Source organism: Leptodactylus fuscus, chromosome 4 (assembly GCF_031893055.1).
Source record: "Leptodactylus fuscus isolate aLepFus1 chromosome 4, aLepFus1.hap2, whole genome shotgun sequence".
Taxonomy (NCBI): domain Eukaryota; kingdom Metazoa; phylum Chordata; class Amphibia; order Anura; family Leptodactylidae; genus Leptodactylus; species Leptodactylus fuscus.
The window spans coordinates 5,444,085-5,465,977 of record NC_134268.1 but is presented as its reverse complement, the minus strand read 5'-3'; the positions used below and the strand labels follow the sequence as shown (position 1 = coordinate 5,465,977).

Here is a 21,893-nt window from a genome sequence, read left to right as displayed (position 1 = left end):
TCCCACTGCTTCCTCCTCTTCACCCGGCACTAAGACGTCTGCGTCTCAGCGTAGGAGGCGTGATGACGCCACCTGCACTGAGATGCAGAGGTCTAAACCAGCACATGAGAAGGCCGCTTGGGTTGCTTTAAGAGCAGCTGCTCTCCTGCATTAGTTTAGGCAAAAAAAGTTTAAAAAAAATAATAAAAATTGCCGCGGCTGCTGCCCCTTCTGGAGCGCTGCCTGAGGCCGTCACCTCGCCTCATAGAGGTGCGGTGCTTTGAGGACGACATGTTGTATGTGTCATAGGCAGATCTTCACAGCATATATGGGAGCGTATCATGTCACGAACAAAGGAGATTCCTGAGGACCTCACAAGAAGAGTTGTTGAGGTTCATCAGACTGGAAAAGGGTTAAAAAACCATCTGCAGGAGTCCGGACTAAACCAATCCACAGTCAGATAGGTGGTGTACAAAAGGTGGAGATTCAAGACCATTGTAATCATCACCCGGAGTGGTCACCAATAAAGATCCCACCAGGAGCGAGATGGAGATGGAGACATCTACAAGATCACAGAGGAACCTCTAAGCAACTACAGACCTTTCTGACATGAGCTAATGTTACTGTCCACGGCTCCACCAGACACCGACCAACAATGGTGGCCTGGCAGGATGGCGAGAAGAAAATCGCTGCTCTGCAGAAGATCACTTAAAAGGCAACGGGGACAACATCAACTTTACTTGTTAGATGGGTCTCAAGAAATAAAGCTAAAATATAAAAAAAAAAACAAAGATCATCCACGTGTGATACATCGCCTACAACATGAGTGTCTTCTGATCTCTGCGGATACAAAGGCCTGCATGTCCGGCTTCAATCCCAATCAATCCCAAAACCCATCTAACAAGGATTGAATATCTGACAGTATAGCGGCCGTCAGTAAGAGTCCCATCCCCCAACCCTCCGCTATAGCGAACACGAGAGAGCGACTCCGGGGACCGAGGGGCAAAATATTATTCTTAGCCTATCCCTATAAATAAATATGGGACAGATAGCCCTCCATAACGTCCCGCTCACATGCTGATGCTGCTTATCCTTATAGGTTCAAACTATGGAGATGTCGCCACAGTTATCGTAACATGCGCTCCTACATGAGATGCCCTGAATCTTCAACAGCTGGTTCTCCAGTCTGTGCTATTAGATTAGTAGTTTCTAAGTCATGTGAAGGTTATCTCCTATCATACCGCTATTCTCCTCCCCCTATCTCCTATCATTCCGCTATTCTCCTCCCGCTATCTCCTATCATAACACTATTCTCCTCCCATCTCCTATCATAACGCTATTCTCCTCCCTCTATCATACCGCTATTCTCCTCCCCCTATCATACCGCTATCTCCATCATACGGCTATTCTCCTCCCCGTCTCCTATCATACCACTATTCTCCTCCCGCTATCTCCATCATACCGCTATTCTCCTCCCCCTATCTCCTATCATACCGCTATTCTCCTCCCCCTGTCTCCTATCATACGGCTATTCTCCTCCCCCTATCTCCTATCATACGGCTATTCTACTCCCGCCATCTCCTATCATACCGCTATTCTCCTCCCGCTATCTCCTATCATACGGCAATTCTCCTCCCCCTATCTTCTATCATACCGCTATTCTCCTCCCCCTATCTCCTATCATATCGCTATTCTCCTCCCCCTATCATACCGCTATTCTCCTCCCCCTATCATACCGCTATTCTCCTCCCCCTTTCATACCGCTATTCTCCTCCCCCTTTCATATCGCTATTCTCCTCCCCCTATCTCCTATCATACCGCTATTCTCCTCCCCCTATCTCCTATCATACCGCTATTCTCCTCCTCCTATCTCCTATCATACCGCTATTCCCTATCATACCGCTATTTTCCTCCCGCTATCTCCTATCATACCGCTATTCTTCTCCCGCTATCTCCTATTATACCGCTATTCTCCTCCCCCTATCATACCACTATTCTCCTCCCCCTGTCTCCTATCATACCGCTATTCTCCTCCCACTATCTCCTATCATACCGCTATTTTCCTCCCGCTATCTCCTATCATATCGCTATTCTCCTCCCCCTATCATACCGCTATTCTCCTCCCCCTATCATACCGCTATTCTTCTCCCGCTATCTCCTATTATACCGCTATTCTCCTCCCCCTATCATACCGCTATTCTCCTCTTCCTATCTCCTATCATACCGCTATTCCCTATCATACCGCTATTTTCCTCCTGCTATCTCCTATCATACCGCTATTCTTCTCCCGCTATCTCCTATCATACCGCTATTCTCCTCCCGCTATCTCCTATCATACCGCTATTCTCCTCCCGCTATCTCCTATCATACCGCTATTCTCCTCCTGCTATCTCCTATCATACCGCTATTCTCCTCCCGCTATCTCCTATCATACCACTATTCTCCTCCCGCTATCTCCTATCATACCGCTATTCTCCTCCCCCTATCATACCGCTATTCTCCTCCCTCTATCATACCGCTATTCTCCTCCCTCTATCATACCGCTATTCTCCTCCCCCTATCATACCGCTATTCTCCTCCCTCTATCATACCGCTATTCTCCTCCCCCTATCTCCTATCATACCGCTATTCTCCTCCCGCTATCTCCTATCATACCACTATTCTCCTCCGGCTGTCTCCTATCATACCGCTATTCTCCTCCCTCTATCATACCGCTATTCTCCTCCCCCTATCATACCGCTATTCTCCTCCCTCTATCATACCGCTATTCTTCTCCCCCTGTCTCCTATCATACCGCTATTCTCCTCCCCCTATCTCCATCATACGGCTATTCTCCTCCCCCTGTCTCCTATCATACCGCTATTCTCCTCCCGCTATCTCCATCATACCGCTATTCTCCTCCCCCTATCATACCGCTATTCTCCTCCCCCTATCTCCTATCATACCGCTATTCTCCTCCCCCTATCTCCTATCATTCCGCTATTCTCCTCCCCCTATCTCCTATCATACGGCTATTCTCCTCCCCCTGTCTCCTATCATACGTCTATTCTCCTCCCCCTGTCTCCTATCATACGTCTATTCTCCTCCCCCTGTCTCCTATCATACGTCTATTCTCCTCCCGCTGTCTCCTATCATACCGCTATTCTCCTCCCTCTATCATACCGCTATTCTCCTCCCCCTATCTCCTATCATACCGCTATTCTCCTCCCGCTATCTCCTATCATACCACTATTCTCCTCCGGCTGTCTCCTATCATACCGCTATTCTCCTCCCCCTATCATACCGCTATTCTCCTCCCTCTATCATACCGCTATTCTTCTCCCCCTGTCTCCTATCATACCGCTATTCTCCTCCCCCTATCTCCATCATACGGCTATTCTCCTCCCCCTGTCTCCTATCATACCGCTATTCTCCTCCCCCTATTATACCGCTATTCTCCTCCCGCTATCTCCATCATACCGCTATTCTCCTCCCCCTATCATACCGCTATTCTCCTCCCCCTATCTCCTATCATACCGCTATTCTCCTCCCCCTATCTCCTATCATTCCGCTATTCTCCTCCCCCTATCTCTTATCATACGGCTATTCTCCTCCCCCTGTCTCCTATCATACGTCTATTCTCCTCCCCCTATCTCCTATCATACGGCTATTCTCCTCCCCCTATCTCCTATCATTCCGCTATTCTCCTCCCCCTATCTCCTATCATACGGCTATTCTCCTCCCCCTGTCTCCTATCATACGTCTATTCTCCTCCCCCTATCTCCTATCATACCGCTATTCTCCTCCCCCTATCATACCGCTATTCTCCTCCCCCTATCTCCTATCATACCGCTATTCTCCTCCCCCTATCTCCTATCATTCCGCTATTCTCCTCCCCCTATCTCCTATCATACGGCTATTCTCCTCCCCTATCTCCTATCATACGGCTATTCTCCTCCCCTATCTCCTATCATACGGCTATTCTCCTCCCCCTATCTCCTATCATACGGCTATTCTCCTCCCCTATCTCCTATCATACGGCTATTCTCCTCCCCTATCTCCTATCATACGGCTATTCTCCTCCCCTATCTCCTATCATACGGCTATTCTCCTCCCCCTATCTCCTATCATACGGCTATTCTCCTCCCCCTATCTCCTATCATACGGCTATTCTCCTCCCCCTATCTCCTATCATACGGCTATTCTCCTCCCCTATCTCCTATCATACGGCTATTCTCCTCCCCTATCTCCTATCATACGGCTATTCTCCTCCCCCTATCTCCTATCATACGGCTATTCTCCTCCCCCTATCTCCTATCATACGGCTATTCTCCTCCCCCTATCTCCTATCATACCGCTATTCTCCTCCCCCTATCTCCTATCATACGGCTATTCTCCTCCCCTATCTCCTATCATACGGCTATTCTCCTCCCCTATCTCCATCATACCGCTATTCTCCTCCCCCTATTATACCGCTATTCTCCTCCCGCTATCTCCATCATACCGCTATTCTCTTCCCCCTATCATACCGCTATTCTCCTCCCCCTATCTCCTATCATACCGCTATTCTCCTCCCCCTATCTCCTATCATACGGCTATTCTCCTCCCCCTGTCTCCTATCATACGTCTATTCTCCTCCCGCTGTCTCCTATCATTCCGCTATTCTCCTCCCCCTATCTCCTATCATACGGCTATTCTCCTCCCTCTATCTCCTATCATACGGCTATTCTCCTCCCCCTATCTCCTATCATACGGCTATTCTCCTCCCCTATCTCCTATCATACGGCTATTCTCCTCCCCCTATCTCCTATCATACGGCTATTCTCCTCCCCTATCTCCTATCATACGGCTATTCTCCTCCCCTATCTCCTATCATACCGCTATTCTCCTCCCTCTATCTCCTATCATACGGCTATTCTCCTCCCCTATCTCCTATCATACCGCTATTCTCCTCCCGCTATCTCCTATCATACGGCTATTCTCCTCCCTCTATCTCCTATCATACGGCTATTCTCCTCCCCCTATCTCCTATCATACGGCTATTCTCCTCCCCCTATCATACCGCTATTCTCCTCCCCCTATCATACCGCTATTCTCCTCCCCCTATCTCCTATCATACCGCTATTCTCCTCCCCCTATCTCCTATCATACGGCTATTCTCCTCCCCCTGTCTCCTATCATACGGCTATTCTCCTCCCCCTATCATACGGCTATTCTCCTCCCCCTATCATACCGCTATTCTCCTCCCCCTATCTCCTATCATACGGCTATTCTCCTCCCCCTGTCTCCTATCATACGTCTATTCTCCTCCCCCTATCATTTCGGCTATTCTCCTCCCCCTGTCTCCTATCATACGGCTATTCTCCTCCCCCTATCTCCTATCATTCCGCTATTCTCCTCCCTCTATCTCCTATCATACGGCTATTCTCCTCCCCTATCTCCTATCATACCGCTATTCTCCTCCCTCTATCTCCTATCATACGGCTATTCTCCTCCCCTATCTCCTATCATACCGCTATTCTCCTCCCCCTATCTCCTATCATACGGCTATTCTCCTCCCCCTATCTCCTATCATACGGCTATTCTCCTCCCCTATCTCCTATCATACGGCTATTCTCCTCCCCTATCTCCTATCATACGGCTATTCTCCTCCCCCTATCTCCTATCATACGGCTATTCTCCTCCCCCTATCTCCTATCATACGGCTATTCTCCTCCCCCTATCTCCTATCATACGGCTATTCTCCTCCCCCTATCTCCTATCATACGGCTATTCTCCTCCCCCTATCTCCTATCATACCGCTATTCTCCTCCCCCTATCTCCTATCATTCCGCTATTCTCCTCCCTCTATCTCCTATCATACGGCTATTCTCCTCCCCTATCTCCTATCATACGGCTATTCTCCTCCCCCTATCTCCTATCATACGGCTATTCTCCTCCCCCTATCTCCTATCATACGGCTATTCTCCTCCCCCTATCTCCTATCATACGGCTATTCTCCTCCCCCTATCTCCTATCATACCGCTATTCTCCTCCCCCTATCTCCTATCATTCCGCTATTCTCCTCCCCCTATCATTCCGCTATTCTCCTCCCCCTATCTCCTATCATACCGCTATTCTCCTCCCCCTATCTCCTATCATACCACTATTCTCCTCCCCCTATCTCCTATCATACGGCTATTCTCCTCCCCCTATCTCCTATCATACCGCTATTCTCCTCCCCTATCTCCTATCATACGGCTATTCTCCTCCCCTATCTCCTATCATACGGCTATTCTCCTCCCCCTATCTCCTATCATACGGCTATTCTCCTCCCCCTATCTCCTATCATACGGCTATTCTCCTCCCCTATCTCCTATCATACGGCTATTCTCCTCCCCCTATCTCCTATCATACCGCTATTCTCCTCCCCCTATCTCCTATCATACGGCTATTCTCCTCCCCTATCTCCTATCATACGGCTATTCTCCTCCCCTATCTCCATCATACCGCTATTCTCCTCCCCCTATTATACCGCTATTCTCCTCCCGCTATCTCCATCATACCGCTATTCTCTTCCCCCTATCATACCGCTATTCTCCTCCCCCTATCTCCTATCATACCGCTATTCTCCTCCCCCTATCTCCTATCATACGGCTATTCTCCTCCCCCTGTCTCCTATCATACGTCTATTCTCCTCCCGCTGTCTCCTATCATTCCGCTATTCTCCTCCCCCTATCTCCTATCATACGGCTATTCTCCTCCCTCTATCTCCTATCATACGGCTATTCTCCTCCCCCTATCTCCTATCATACGGCTATTCTCCTCCCCTATCTCCTATCATACGGCTATTCTCCTCCCCTATCTCCTATCATACGGCTATTCTCCTCCCCCTATCTCCTATCATACGGCTATTCTCCTCCCCTATCTCCTATCATACCGCTATTCTCCTCCCTCTATCTCCTATCATACGGCTATTCTCCTCCCCTATCTCCTATCATACGGCTATTCTCCTCCCCTATCTCCTATCATACCGCTATTCTCCTCCCTCTATCTCCTATCATACGGCTATTCTCCTCCCCCTATCTCCTATCATACCGCTATTCTCCTCCCGCTATCTCCTATCATACGGCTATTCTCCTCCCTCTATCTCCTATCATACGGCTATTCTCCTCCCCCTATCTCCTATCATACGGCTATTCTCCTCCCCCTATCATACCGCTATTCTCCTCCCCCTATCATACCGCTATTCTCCTCCCCCTATCTCCTATCATACCGCTATTCTCCTCCCCCTATCTCCTATCATACGGCTATTCTCCTCCCCCTGTCTCCTATCATACGGCTATTCTCCTCCCCCTATCATACGGCTATTCTCCTCCCCCTATCATACCGCTATTCTCCTCCCCCTATCTCCTATCATACGGCTATTCTCCTCCCCCTGTCTCCTATCATACGTCTATTCTCCTCCCCCTATCATACGGCTATTCTCCTCCCCCTGTCTCCTATCATACGGCTATTCTCCTCCCCCTATCTCCTATCATTCCGCTATTCTCCTCCCTCTATCTCCTATCATACGGCTATTCTCCTCCCCTATCTCCTATCATACCGCTATTCTCCTCCCCCTATCTCCTATCATACGGCTATTCTCCTCCCCCTATCTCCTATCATACGGCTATTCTCCTCCCCTATCTCCTATCATACGGCTATTCTCCTCCCCTATCTCCTATCATACGGCTATTCTCCTCCCCCTATCTCCTATCATACCGCTATTCTCCTCCCCCTATCTCCTATCATACGGCTATTCTCCTCCCCCTATCTCCTATCATACGGCTATTCTCCTCCCCCTATCTCCTATCACACGGCTATTCTCCTCCCCCTATCTCCTATCATACCGCTATTCTCCTCCCCCTATCTCCTATCATTCCGCTATTCTCCTCCCTCTATCTCCTATCATACGGCTATTCTCCTCCCCTATCTCCTATCATACGGCTATTCTCCTCCCCCTATCTCCTATCATACGGCTATTCTCCTCCCCCTATCTCCTATCATACGGCTATTCTCCTCCCCCTATCTCCTATCATACGGCTATTCTCCTCCCCCTATCTCCTATCATACCGCTATTCTCCTCCCCCTATCTCCTATCATTCCGCTATTCTCCTCCCCCTATCATTCCGCTATTCTCCTCCCCCTATCTCCTATCATACCGCTATTCTCCTCCCCCTATCTCCTATCATACCACTATTCTCCTCCCCCTATCTCCTATCATACGGCTATTCTCCTCCCCCTATCTCCTATCATACGGCTATTCTCCTCCCCCTATCTCCTATCATACGGCTATTCTCCTCCCCCTATCTCCTATCATACGGCTATTCTCCTCCCCTATCTTCTATCATACCGCTATTCTCCTCCCCCTATCTCCTATCATACGGCTATTCCCCATACGTCAAACAGCAGCGCAACAACTGGGGTATTCCTGCCCCTGCGAGCAATTAGGACAGGTGGAACTTTTACTTAATCAAAAGTGGAACCTCCCCTATAAGAGGCCAACTGACCCCCTCCCCCCCGCGTTTTTTTCTGTCCTGCTGGGCAGGACAGGTGGCAGGGGAAGGTTGGGAGGGGGGGCAGAGTTCCTCTCTCCCACTTTCCCTTTTTTTCCTTTTATATTTTGTTGCTGTGGGTTGGGCGCCCCCCTCCCCAAGATTGGGGGGGGGGGAGAGCTCGACTGCAGCCTACCTGAAGCGTTGGAGGCGCGGGCAGGGACCCGCGCACTTCGGCGTTCGGCTTTCCCGGGCTCCTGTACGGAGCTTCGGAGTTCGGCGCATGCGCAGGATGGGTTCGCGCGCGTGCGCGCCGGGCCCGGCTGTGTTATACGCTCCCGTGCCGCCGGGCATGCGCAGTAGCTCGCGCCTGTCCGACGGCTTTCTCTGCTCTCCCCGGCTCTTAGAAACTGAGCGGGGGGGAGTATTGGGACGGTGAAGGGGCACGGAGCTCCCCCTTGGTGGGGGGGAGAGTATGAAGCCCCTGGGTCCCTCACCTTTACACCACCCACCCCCCCTCGGGAGGGGCGGGGTTTATTGTGCCCTCCCCCTCTGGGAGGTATATTAGTATGGCAGCTTCTGCCTGTCAGTCGCTGCTCAGGTGTTGCAGGGACTGGTTCAGGCTCTGAAGCTTGCTCAGCTTGGTGGTGTACAGAGAGTCTTCAACTCAGCATTTAAACTTTCTGGACTGGATTGTAAGGTATTTTTTTCTTGGTTTAGGGAAGTGATCTGTGGATCCCTGTCAGGTATGGGGGGAGATATTTTTATGAATTTGGTCTCTTTTTTAGATGGCTTCTTCATCCTCTTCGTCAAGTTCCGACGAGGGAAGACGCAGGAAATCCGCAGCAGTGCGCAGACACGCACCATGCAAGGATTGCAATATTCCATTACCTGACGGATATGAAAATTCACGATGTTGTCAATGTAGGGTTCCACGCGTCGAAGAAACCCAGGTTCATGAGGTCATCTCCTGGGTGAAAGGTTTTGTGGAGGAGTCTATGCGTGAAATGAAGGACTCTATCGCCCATCTCACGAAGAGACCTCGTCTGGAGTCCACTTCCCGTCCGTTTCCTCTGAATGAGGAATTTCAGATTGTGGATGAAGTCTCTTCAGATGAAGAGTCGGTGGATACGGGTCCGTCTTTTCCCTTGGAGAAAATGCCAAGGCTGATGAAAATGGTGCATCCAGAGCGTGACGGGGACCCGGACCAGAAGGGACAGAGGTCCTTCAAGGTGGAGCCGGCAGTGGCAAGAAACATGGAGGCGGAGTGGAAGCGCCCGGAGAGGTCGTTTCAACTCTCCAAGAAGTTTCGGACCCTCTTTCCGGTGGAGGAGGACCAGTTTGATCGCTGGGGTCCGCCCCCGAGGGTCGATATGGCCGTTTCGAAGCTGTCGAAACGAACAGTGGTGCCATCGGCAGATGGCTCTAATCTACAGGATGCGATGGATCGGCGTACGGAGGTAAGTGGCCACCTTAAGGTGGGGAGACAAGATCTCAGGAGAACATACCTAATCCCTTCTCTTTCTATCAGGGTTCCCTACGTCGAATTTATACTTCAGCAGCTGCGCAGGCCTCCGTGGGAATTTCAGCGACCGAGGTCGTCCAATTTTTGAAAGGCAATGTTTCAGCCCTTCGGAGGAATATTGATGCGGGGGTCCCACGCGATGAATTGCTGGCATTTCTGTCGTCCACTTCGTTGGCGGTGGACTACCTGGCGGAAGCGGCATCATATCAAGTGAAGATCGCGGCGAGGGCTATGGCATTAGCCACAGCGGCTAGACGGCCCCTTTGGTTGAAGCCCTGGAGGGCTGACAATACATCGAAGTACAACCTTTGCGCTCTCCCCTTCGAGCCTGGTAAGCTCTTCGGTAAGGAGCTGGATGCCATTATGGAGGGGTTAGCCGACAGTAAGGGGAAGAATCTTCCCCAAGGAGCTCTGGGTAGAGCAGGCCCTTCATTTCGGGGTCGAGGATTTAGACCCTTCCCCTCTAGGGGAACATATCAAAGGCGCCCCGGGGCCCGGGGCAGAGGCTTTGGTCGGCGTCTCACCCGTGAGGCAGAGAAGAAGCCAAGTTTCTGACATTCAATCCTCCCCTCCTCTACCGCCCGTTCCCATTTCCCCAATTCCGGTAGGAGGGCGTTTGTCTCTTTTTCTCCCAGCTTGGGTTCGCTGTATTCAGGATCCGTGGGTTCTGCAGCTGGTAGCTGCAGGATTCAGAATAAAGTTTATTTCAAAACCCCCGACAAATTTGTCAGAACCCGTGTTTTATTGGATCTCAAACAAATTCTCCTAGAGAGGGCCGTCCAGGAGTACCTGGACAAGGGCGCCCTAGAACCGGTGCCTCAGGTAGAGCAGTCAACCGGCGTGTATTCTCCAGTTTTTTTGGTACCAAAAAACTCAGGGGGCTGGAGAATGGTGGTGGATCTAAGAGGTCTCAATCGTTACATTGTCAAGACTCATTTCCGAATGGAAACTATCAGGTCAGTATTGCCGTTCCTGCAGCACGGAGACATGTTCGTCACGTTAGATCTGAGAGATGCATATCTACACGTCCCAATATTTCCACCGCACAGGAGGTTTTTGAGAATTGCGGTTGTGTTGAACGGTACGCTGCGCCATTTGCAATTCGCAGCCCTGCCGTTTGGGATTTCTTCGGCCCCCCACACCTTTACAAAGGTTGTGGCTCCGGTCGTTGCGGCTCTTCGGCTCCAGGGTATCTTCATAGTACCCTACCTGGACGACTGGCTGTTGAAAGCCCAGTCAGCAGAGGTCCTCACTGCCCACCTAAACACCACCATCGCCTTCCTAGGCGAACTGGGTTGGCTCATAAATTGGCAAAAATCCGTGGTTATTCCGTCCACTCGGATCCAATTCCTAGGATTCATCCTGGATTCCCTCAAGATGCGAGTTTCCCTACCTCCCGGGCGGGAGGAGAAGATTTGCCGGGCAGTACATCACTTAGCGGTGACACGGAGAGTTCAGGTGAGAACATCCATGAGGGTCCTGGGATTGATGGCGGCAGCTGCAGATGCAGTGCCATGGGCACTATGGCACATGCGGCCATTACAGTGCGAGACTCTCAGTTTATGGAACCGCAGCCAGATGGGGCTGCAAAGACTCATCCAGTTGTCTGTCAAAACCCGTCGGTCACTACGGTGGTGGTCCCATCTGAAGAACGGGAAGTCCACGGTCCAGCCTGTCTGGACCCTGTTGACGACAGATGCCTCCCTCTATGGATGGGGAGCGCATCTGGGGGAGACCCTAACAAGCGGAACATGGGGGCCGGAGGAGAGGTCCCAGTCATCAAATTGGCGCGAATTGTGCGCAATCCTCAAGGCACTACGTTATTTCACCCAAACGCTCCGCGGCAAGGCAGTCAGGGTCAGGACAGACAATGTCACGGCGGTCCTGTATCTGAACAAACAAGGAGGTACGAGGTCCCCATCTCTGCTCAGGTTAGTAGGCCAGATCTTCACCTGGGCGGAAGGCAACATAAGTCATCTCACGGCGGTGCACATAAGAGGACATCTAAACACGTTGGCAGATCAGCTAAGCAGAGGCCTGACTGTGGCGGACGAATGGTCGCTGAACCAGGAAGTTTTCCTTCAACTTACCCAGATGTGGGGTCTCCCCGAGGTGGACCTGATGGCCACCCAGTACAATGCCAAGGTGGAGAGGTTTTGTTCCCTCTACCAGGAGGACAACCCCTTGGCAGTGGATGCCCTATCAATACCTTGGAGGTTCAGGCTGGCATACATCTTCCCTCCACTTCCCATGGTTTCGAAGGTATTGGCCAAGATCAGACAAGACCAGGTATCGGTCATTGCGATCATACCATTCTGGCCAAAGAGGGCATGGTTTACCCACCTCATGCAGATGAGTCGAGGGAACTATTGGAGACTTCCGCTTCTTCACAACCTGGTAACCCAGAACAATCGGCTATGCCAGGACCTGGAGACGTTCAACCTGACAGCCTGGAGGTTGACCACGCCTTATATGGATACGGAGGACTATCCCAAGCCGTTCGAGCGACCTTAGCTTGTTCTAGGGCACTATCAACTAACAGAGCTTATGTAAGGATTGGTAGAATCTACCAACAATGGTGCGAGGAGAACCGGCGATCCGGTTCGGAGATTGAGTCGGTGTTGGAGTTTATGCAGAATGGCCTGGACAAGGGGCTTGCTCCGGCGACGCTAAGAGTACACATGGCAGCATTGTCTGCGGTCCTGGGGATCAGGTTGTCCCAGAATCCCTTGGTGAGTCAATTCTTGAAAGGAGCCTCTAGGCTCCGCCCCTCTGTTCACAGCCCGGTCCCTCAATGGGATCTGGGTACGGTACTACAGGGACTTTGTGAGCCCCCCTTTGAGCCGCTGCAGGAGACAGATTTGAAATGGGTATCTTATAAGGTGGCATTTTTGTTGGCGGTTACCTCAGCAAAACGAGCTGGGGAGCTGCAGGCTTTGGCTGCTACAGAGCCTTACTTATTATTTTTCCCAGACAGGGTCCAGTTGAGGTACCTGCCGGGGTTCCTACCCAAGGTGCCCTCTGGGCAGAATATAAACCACGTTATCTCACTGCCCACCTTCTTTCCTTCCCCAGTGAGCCGGGAGGAGGAAAGGTGGCATACCCTGGACCTAAGGAGATGTCTAAGTATCTACCTGGAACGGACTAGCGCGTTCAGGAGGGCCGAGAACCTGTTTGTGAATGCGTCAGGTAGGAATAGAGGGGAGAAAGTATCCAAGGGTACCCTTTCACGTTGGATCAAGGGGGCCATTTTTCAGGCCTTCCAGAATCAGGGACTGCCACCTCCAGACTTCGTCCGGGCACATTCCACCCGTGCGGTGGCCACCTCCTGTGTGGAGAGACAGTCCGTCTCTTTGGATCAAATCTGCTCAGCCGCAACATGGAGTTCGCACTTGACATTCGTAAGACATTACAGATTGGAGCGGTTCGCGGCAGGGGCAGTGGCTTTTGGCCACTCAGTCCTTTCATCAGTCTGCCAGGAAGTCCCACCCTAGGGGGGATTTACTTGCTACCTCCCCAGTTGTTGCGCTGCTGTTTGACGTATGGGGAATGGAAGATTATGTAGATAATCTGTTTTCCCATAGTCCAAACAGCAGCGCAAGCTTCCCTCCCTTCCTGTTCTGAAGATATTTTCGGAATATTATACTTTATAATTACGTGGGGGGGGGAGGGGGTCAGTTGGCCTCTTATAGGGGAGGTTCCACTTTTGATTAAGTAAAAGTTCCACCTGTCCTAATTGCTCGCAGGGGCAGGAATACCCCAGTTGTTGCGCTGCTGTTTGGACTATGGGAAAACAGATTATCTACATAATCTTCCATTCTCCTCCCGCTATCTCCTATCATACAGCTATTCTCCTCCCCCATCTCCTATCATACGGCTATTCTCCTCCCCCTGTCTCCTATCATATGGCTATTCTCCTCCCGCTATCTCCGATCATTCCGCTATTCTCCTCCCCCTATCATACCGCTATTCTCCTCCCCCTATCTCCTATCATACCGCTATTCTCCTCCCCCTATCTCCTATCATACGGCTATTCTCCTCCCCCTATCTCCTATCATACGGCTATTCTCCTCCCCCTATCTCCTATCATACCGCTATTCTCCTCCCCCTATCATACCGCTATTCTCCTCCCCCTATCATACCACTATTCTCCTCCCCCTATCTCCTATCATACCGCTATTCTCCTCCCCCTTTCATACCGCTATTCTCCTCCCCCTATCTCCTATCATACCGCTATTCTCCTCCCCCTATCTCCTATCATACCGCTATTCTCCTCCCCCTATCTCCTATCATACCGCTATTCTCCTCCCCCTATCTCCTATCATACCGCTATTCTCCTCCCCCTATCTCCTATCATACGGCTATTCTCCTCCCCCTATCTCCTATCATACAGCAATTCTCCTTCCCCTATCTTCTATCATACCGCTATTCTCCTCCCCCTATCTCCTGTCATATCGCTATTCTCCTCCCCCTATCTCCTATCATACCGCTATTCTCCTCCCCCTATCATACCGTTATTCTCCTCCCCCTATCATACCACTATTCTCCTCCCCCTATCTCCTATCATACCGCTATTCTCCTCCCCCTTTCATACCGCTATTCTCCTCCCCCTATCTCCTATCATACCGCTATTCTCCTCCCCCTATCTCCTATCATACCGCTATTCTCCTCCTCCTATCATACCGCTATTCTTCTCCTGCTATTCCCTATCATACCGCTATTTTCCTCCCGCTATCTCCTATCATACTGCTATTCTTCTCCCGCTATCTCCTATTATACCGCTATTCTCCTTCCCCTATCATACCGCTATTCTCCTCCCCCTATCTCCTATCATACCGCTATTCTCCTATCATACCGCTATTCTCCTCCCCCTATCTCCTATCATACCGCTATTCTCCTCCTCCTATCATACCGCTATTCTTCTCCTGCTATTCCCTATCATACCGCTATTTTCCTCCCGCTATCTCCTATCATACCGCTATTCTCCTCCCCCTGTCTCCTATCATACCGCTATTCTCCTCCCCCTGTCTCCTATCATACCGCTATTCTCCTCCCCCTATTATACCGCTATTTTCCTCCCGCTATCTCCTATCATACAGCTATTCTCCTCCCCCTATCATACCGCTATTCTCCTCCCGCTATCTCCTATCATACCGCTATTCTCCTCCTGCTATCTCCTATCATACCGCTATTCTCCTCCCCCTATTATACGGCTATTCTCCTCCCGCTATCTCCTATCATACCGCTATTCTCCTCCCCCTATCACACCGCTATCTCCTATCATACCACTATTCTCCTCCCCCTATTATACCGCTATTCTCCTCCTGCTATCTCCTATCATACCGCTATTCTCCTCCCCCTATCATACCGCTATTCTCCTCCCGCTATCTCCTATAATACCGCTATTCTCCTCCCGCTATCTCCTATCATACCGCTATTCTCCTTCCCCTATCTCCTATCATACCGCTATTCTCCTCCCCCTATCTCCTATCATACCACTATTCTCCTCCCCCTATCTCCTATCATACCGCTATTCTCCTCCCCCTATCATACCGCTATTCTCCTCCCCCTATCATACCGCTATTCTCCTCCCGCTATCTCCTATCATACCGCTATTCTCCTTCCCCTATCTCCTATCATACCGCTATTCTCCTCCCCCTATCTCCTATCATACCGCTATTCTCCTCCCGCTATCTCCTATCATACCGCTATTCTCCTCCCGCTATCTCCTATCATACCGCTATTCTCCTTCCCCTATCTCCTATCATACCACTATTCTCCTCCCCCTATCATACCGCTATTTCCATCATACCACTACTCAAACACGAGACCTATGGTTATATTGGTAATAATATTTAGCCCCTCGGTCCCCGGAGTCGCTCTCTCGTGTTCGCTATAGCGGAGGGTTGGGGGATGGGACACTTACTGGCGGCCGCTATACTGTCAGATATTTAGTCCTTGTTAGAGGTTTGGGATTGGTGAGTTTATTTTTCCTATCGTTCCCTTTAATTCTTCTCCTCACTCGCTGCTTGTACAATCTCCTTTACTAGGACCAGTAACGTGTTGTCGGTGACGTCTCGCAGGTGGACGGCCGGTGGGTTTTGTCTTGTCCTTTGTGTGTGTTTATGATCTGATGAATATAAGTTTTATTTATTCAGACCCATCTAACAAGTAAATGGATCGGTGGGATTTCGGGGCCGAGGCCTTTGGAGCCTCAATTCTCCTGCTAGAACAAATGATCTTTGTAGATTGCAACGGGGACAATATTTTGTGGACAAAAGAGACCAACACAGGGATTTCTGGTGTAAATGATAGACGTTATGTTTGGAGGAGACAAAACCTCATCTCGTCTCTGACATATCACAGGTTAGGACTCTTCTGGGGCCGGACTCCTCGCCATCATTCATAGAACATTAAGACCTAAATATAATAAGAAATTCTAAAGGAAAACGTTAGGACGTCTGTCCGTAAGCTGAGTCTCAAGAGAACATGAGTCACGTAGGAAAACAACAAGTCACTCTACCAAAGAAGAAAGTGGTGAAGAAGCTCAGAAGATCATGGAAGACACCACCAACATAACAGAGCTGAAGAGAGCAGATCATGGAGGAAACCACCAACATAGCAGAACTGAGGAGAGCAGATCATGGAGGAATCCACCGACATAGCAGAGCTGAAGAGAGAAGATCATGGAGGAAACCACCAACATAACAGAGCTGAAGAGAGAAGATCATGGAGGAAACCACCAACATAGCAGAACTGAAGAGAGAAGATCATGGAGGAAACCACCAACATAGCAGAACTGAAGAGAGAAGATCATGGAGGAAACCACCAACATAACAGACCTGAAAAGAGAAGATCATGGAGGAAACCACCAACATAAAAGAGCTGAAGAGAGAAGTTCATGGAGGAAAAAACCAACATAACAGAGATGAAGAGAGAAGATCATGGAGGAAACCACCAACATATCAGAGCTGAAGAGAGAAGATCATGGAGGAAACCACGAACATATCAGAGCTGAAGAGAGAAGATCATGGAGGAAACCACCAACATATCAGAGCTGAAGAGAGCAGATCATGGAGGAAACCACCAACATAACAGAGCTGAAGAGAGAAGATCATGGAGGAAACCACCAACATAACAAAGCTGAAGAGAGAAGATAATGGAGGAAACCACCAACATAACAGAGCTGAAGAGAGAAGATCATGGAGGAAACCACCAACATAACAGAGCTGAAGAGAGAAGATCATGGAGGAAACCACCAACATAACAGAGCTGAGGAGAGGAGATCATGGAGGAAACCCCCAACATAACAGAGCTGAAGAGAGCAGATCATGGAGGAAACCACCTACATTACAGACCTGAAAAGAGAAGATCATGGAGGAAACCACCAACATAAAAGAGCTGAAGAGAGAAGTTCATGGAGGAAAAAAACAACATAACAGAGCTGAAGAGAGAAGATCATGGAGGAAACCACCAACATAGCTGTCTGCTCGAGATTCAAGGGGTCAGGAGTGTCCATCGCCTTGTGGGGATTTCTCATCTCTATGACCTATCAAGTGACTGAACCTGAAAACCATGGAGGTCCTTAAGACTCGGAGGCCCCTCCTGACCAGTGACAGGCCAGAAATGAAGGATACGTACGATGAGCGCGCCTCCGACATCACCCCGGAGAAGAGGCGGACATGGACTTAACACCGCCGTCGCCATGATGTATGAGCCAATGCCAGAACCCATCACTGTCAGACCCGCCACACTCACCAGACGCCTGCAGGAAAGCCAAAAATACTCCATTAGTAATGACCCAAGGTCAGGGTGAGCTCAGGACAATGTCAGAGGAGTCTCCCGAGTCTCAGACACACTATGTAAGGCTAAGAAGAGTGCAAGGAAAACGTCCGCACTCCAGAACTGGGGACATGGATTCACAACGTCTAGATTAAGTGATCTATAAGGGTCATATATAAGCGGACCACAAGCACCCACCACATCACAGTCCATACAGGACCTCTGCTCCTCACTGGTGCCCTGCCTGGTATAGCTATAGGTGCGGTCACTCTCTGTATATAAGGGTCATATATAAGCGGACCACAAGGACCCACCACATCACTGTCCATACAGGACCTCTGCTCCTCTCCTCACTGCCCTGTCTGGTATAGATATAGGTGCAGCCACTCTCTGTATATAAGTGACCTCCTGCCCTCGTAGACATAGGTTCCTTACCTGTCCATGATACCACATTGGTTGCCTACAGTGAAGCAGATAAGTATGTGACCCCTCGCTGATTCTGTAAGTTTGTCCACTGACACAGACATGGACAGTCTAGAATTTTAAGGGTCGGTTGAGTTAATGCCAAAGAGCTGAATGTTTGTCTCATCTGGATGATTGTGCGAGTGATAGGGAGAAGGTCTGTGCTCAGAGGAGACACTTTCAGCTCTTTGGCATTAACTCAGCTCGCCGTGTTTGGAGGAAGAGAAAGGCTGCCTATGACCCAAAGACCCCCGACCCCACTGCCCAGCATGGAGGGGGAGACATTATGTATTGGGGGTTTCTCTGCTAAGGGCACAGGACGACTTCACCACATCACTGGGATAATGGATGGAGCCATGAACCGTACCATCCTGAGTGACAACCTCCTTCCCCTGCCAGGACATTTATAATGCGTGGTGGTCGGGTCTTCCAGCAGGACAATGACACAAAATATACAGCCAAGGCAACAAAGGAGTGGCCCAAAGAGAAACCCATTAAGATCATGGAGGGGCCCAGCCGGTGTCCAGACCATAGGCCCATAGAGAACATATGGAGGGGCCCAGCCAGTGTCCAGACCATAATCCCATAGAGAATATATGGAGGGGCCCAGCCAGTGTCCAGACCATAATCCCATAGAGAACATATGGAGGAGTGTCCAGACCTCAATCCCATAGAGAACATATGGAGGGACAGTGTCCAGACCATAGCCCCATAGAGAACATATGGAGGAGTGTCCAGACCTCAATCCCATAGAGAACATATGGAGGGGCCCAGCCAGTGTCCAGACATCAATCCCATAGAGAACATATGGAGGGGCCCAGCCAGTGTCTAGACCTCAATCCCATAGAGAACATATGGAGGGGCCCAGCCAGTCTCCAGACCTCAATCCCATAGAGAACATATGGAGGGGCCCAGCCAGTGTCCAGACCTCAATCCCATAGAGAACATATGGAGGGGCCCAGCCAGTGTCCAGACCTCAATCCCATAGAGAACATATGGAGGGGCCCAGCCAGTGTCCAGACCTCAATCCCATAGAGAACATATGGAGGGGCCCAGCCAGTGTCCAGACCTCAATCCCATAGAGAACATATGGAGGGGCCCAGCCAGTGTCCAGACCTCAATCCCATAGAGAACATATGGAGGGGCCCAGCCAGTGTCCAGACCTCAATCCCATAGAGAACATATGGAGGGGCCCAGCCAGTGTCCAGACCATAGCCCCATAGAGAACATATGGAGGGGCCCAGCCAGGGTCCAGACCTCAATTCCATAGAGAACGTATGGAGGGGCCCAGCCAGTGTCCAGAACAATTATTTGGGTAGTAATTATTTGGAAATTATTTGGGTAGTAATTCAAGGGAAAAACAATGATAAGGACATCATACTAGGCGTTTATTACAGACCACCAGGACAGACAGAAGACATGGATGAGATTTTTTCACAGCAAATGACCACGCTCTCAAAGAAACATGAAATAGTGATCATGGGAGACTTCAATTACCCTGACATTCATTGGGAAACCCACACAGCCAAGAGTAAAGGCTCCATCAAATTTTTATCCTCTCTAGCGGACAACTTCATTGCCCAGCTAGTAGAAGAAAACACGAGAGGAACATCCATTTTGGACCTAGTCCTAACCAACAAAGAGCACATGGTTAAGGGACTACGGGTAGCAGGGACACTGGGATTCAGCGATCATGCTATACTTGAGTTTGGGGTTGCAAGAAGAAGAAGACCTGAGAAGACACAGACTTCAAGGCTCGACTTTAGCAGGGCAGACTTCAAGAGCCTGAAGGCAAGGGTTAGCAGAATTCCATGGTGCAAAATTCTTAAGCACAAAAATGCACATGAAGGGTGGGAAATCTTCCGTAGGGAAATCATTAAAGCACAGGAACTAACAATACCTAGAAGGAAGAAAAATGGGAAGCACCTAAAAATATCAGGATGGATGACCAAAAAATTACATAACCTGCTAAAAAGGAAAAAGGAAACATACAAAAAGTGGAAGATGGGAACTATACCTAAGGAAGAGTACACAGCAGTCTGCAGACTCTGCAAGACAAGCATCAAAGGAGCTAAGGCTGAACACGAATTGAAGCTTGCAAAAGAGGCAAAGAGTAAGGTAAAAGGATTTTGGGGATATGTTAAAAGCAAAAGAAAAGTGAAGGAGACCATTGGAGTCCTGAAGAATGACAAAGGAGAAACAGTTAACATGGTGGAACAGCAGGTGGAGCTACTAAATTCATATTTTGTATCCGTCTTCTCCCAAGAAACTAATGGAAATATCGACATTAATGGTTATGGAGATGAGAGGAAGGAGGACTCCAAGCTGACTATAAGCGAAGGTCTGGTAAGAGAGCACTTAGCCAAGTTACAGGAAACTAAGTCCCCAGGACCAGATGATTTACACCCTAGAGTCCTGAAAGAGATAGCAGAGGAAATAACAGAACCCCTTGCTATAATCTTCGGTAAGTCATGGGAAACAGGAGTGGTCCCTTTAGATTGGAAAAGGGCAAATGTTGTCCCCATCTACAAAAAGGGGAAAAGGGACGATCCAGGAAATTACAGGCCGGTAAGTCTGACCTCGATAGCAGGAAAAATCTTTGAGCAAAATGTCAAGGAACATTTACTTCGGTACCTGGATGGGAAGGCATTAATTAACCAGAGCCAGCACGGCTTTATGACCAATAAATCTTGTCAGACTAACCTGATTTCCTTCTACAACAAAATCACTGAATGGTTGGACCAAGGGAATGCCGTGGACATAGGATATCTTGACTTCAGTAAGGCATTTGATAAAGTATCACATAACCTTCTTATTGAAAAAATGATTAAGTATGGCTTTGACAAAAAATCAGTTAGGTGGATTCACAACTGGCTTAATGATCGGGCACAACGAGTAATACTAAATGGCTACACATCCAACTGGAAGAAAGTCAAAAGCGGGGTGCCGCAGGGCTCTGTTCTGGGCCCAGTACTTTTTAATATCTTTATAAATGATCTGGACGATGGAATTATTGGGGACCTCATTTGCAGATGATACGAAGATAGGAGGAATAGCCAACACTAGAGAGGAGAGAGAGTGTATTCAAAAGGACTTAGACACACTGGAACAATGGGCTGAGGCCAACAAAATGGGATTTAACAGGGACAAATGCAAAGTTCTACATCTGGGTAACAGAAATGTAAAAAACATATATAGTATGGGAGGAATAGAACTAAGTGATAGCATAGGGGAAAAGGACTTGGGCATAATAGTAGATCACAAATTCAACATGAGCCAACAGTGCGGTGCTGCTGCAAAAAAGGCGAATAAAATTCTGGGATGTATTAAGACAAGCATTGAATCTAGATGAAGAGAGGTCATTATTCCGCTGTCCTCTTCCCTGGTCAGACCACACCTGGAATACTGTGTACAGTTCTGGGCGCCTCAATTCAAGAAAGACATCGATATATTGGAGCAAGTCCAGAGAAGAGCAACCAAAATGGTGGAAGGTCTGCAAACCATGTCCTATGAGGAGCGGCTAAAAGAACTGGGATTGTTTAGTTTGCAGAAGAGAAGGCTGAGGGGAGATTTAATAGCAGTCTACAAATATCTGAAAGGTAGTCACAGTGCAGAGGGATCTCCCCTATTCTCATTAGCACAAGGAAGTA

The 21,893-nt window shown here is 49.4% G+C and overlaps 1 protein-coding gene across 1 annotated transcript in view; it reads right to left on the bottom strand.

Moving 5' to 3' along the window:
• Positions 1–16,004: 16,004 nt before the first annotated feature.
• LOC142201113 (solute carrier family 52, riboflavin transporter, member 3-B-like) overlaps positions 16,005–21,893 on the bottom strand; it is a 32,575-nt gene continuing 26,686 nt past the window's right edge. The window contains exons 2-3 of the mRNA XM_075271941.1: positions 17,610–17,764; positions 16,005–16,129 (exon numbers count right to left, since the gene is read on the bottom strand). Of these exons, the coding sequence (XP_075128042.1) occupies positions 16,005–16,129; positions 17,610–17,764 (280 nt within the window). The remainder of the gene's footprint in view (positions 16,130–17,609; positions 17,765–21,893) is intronic.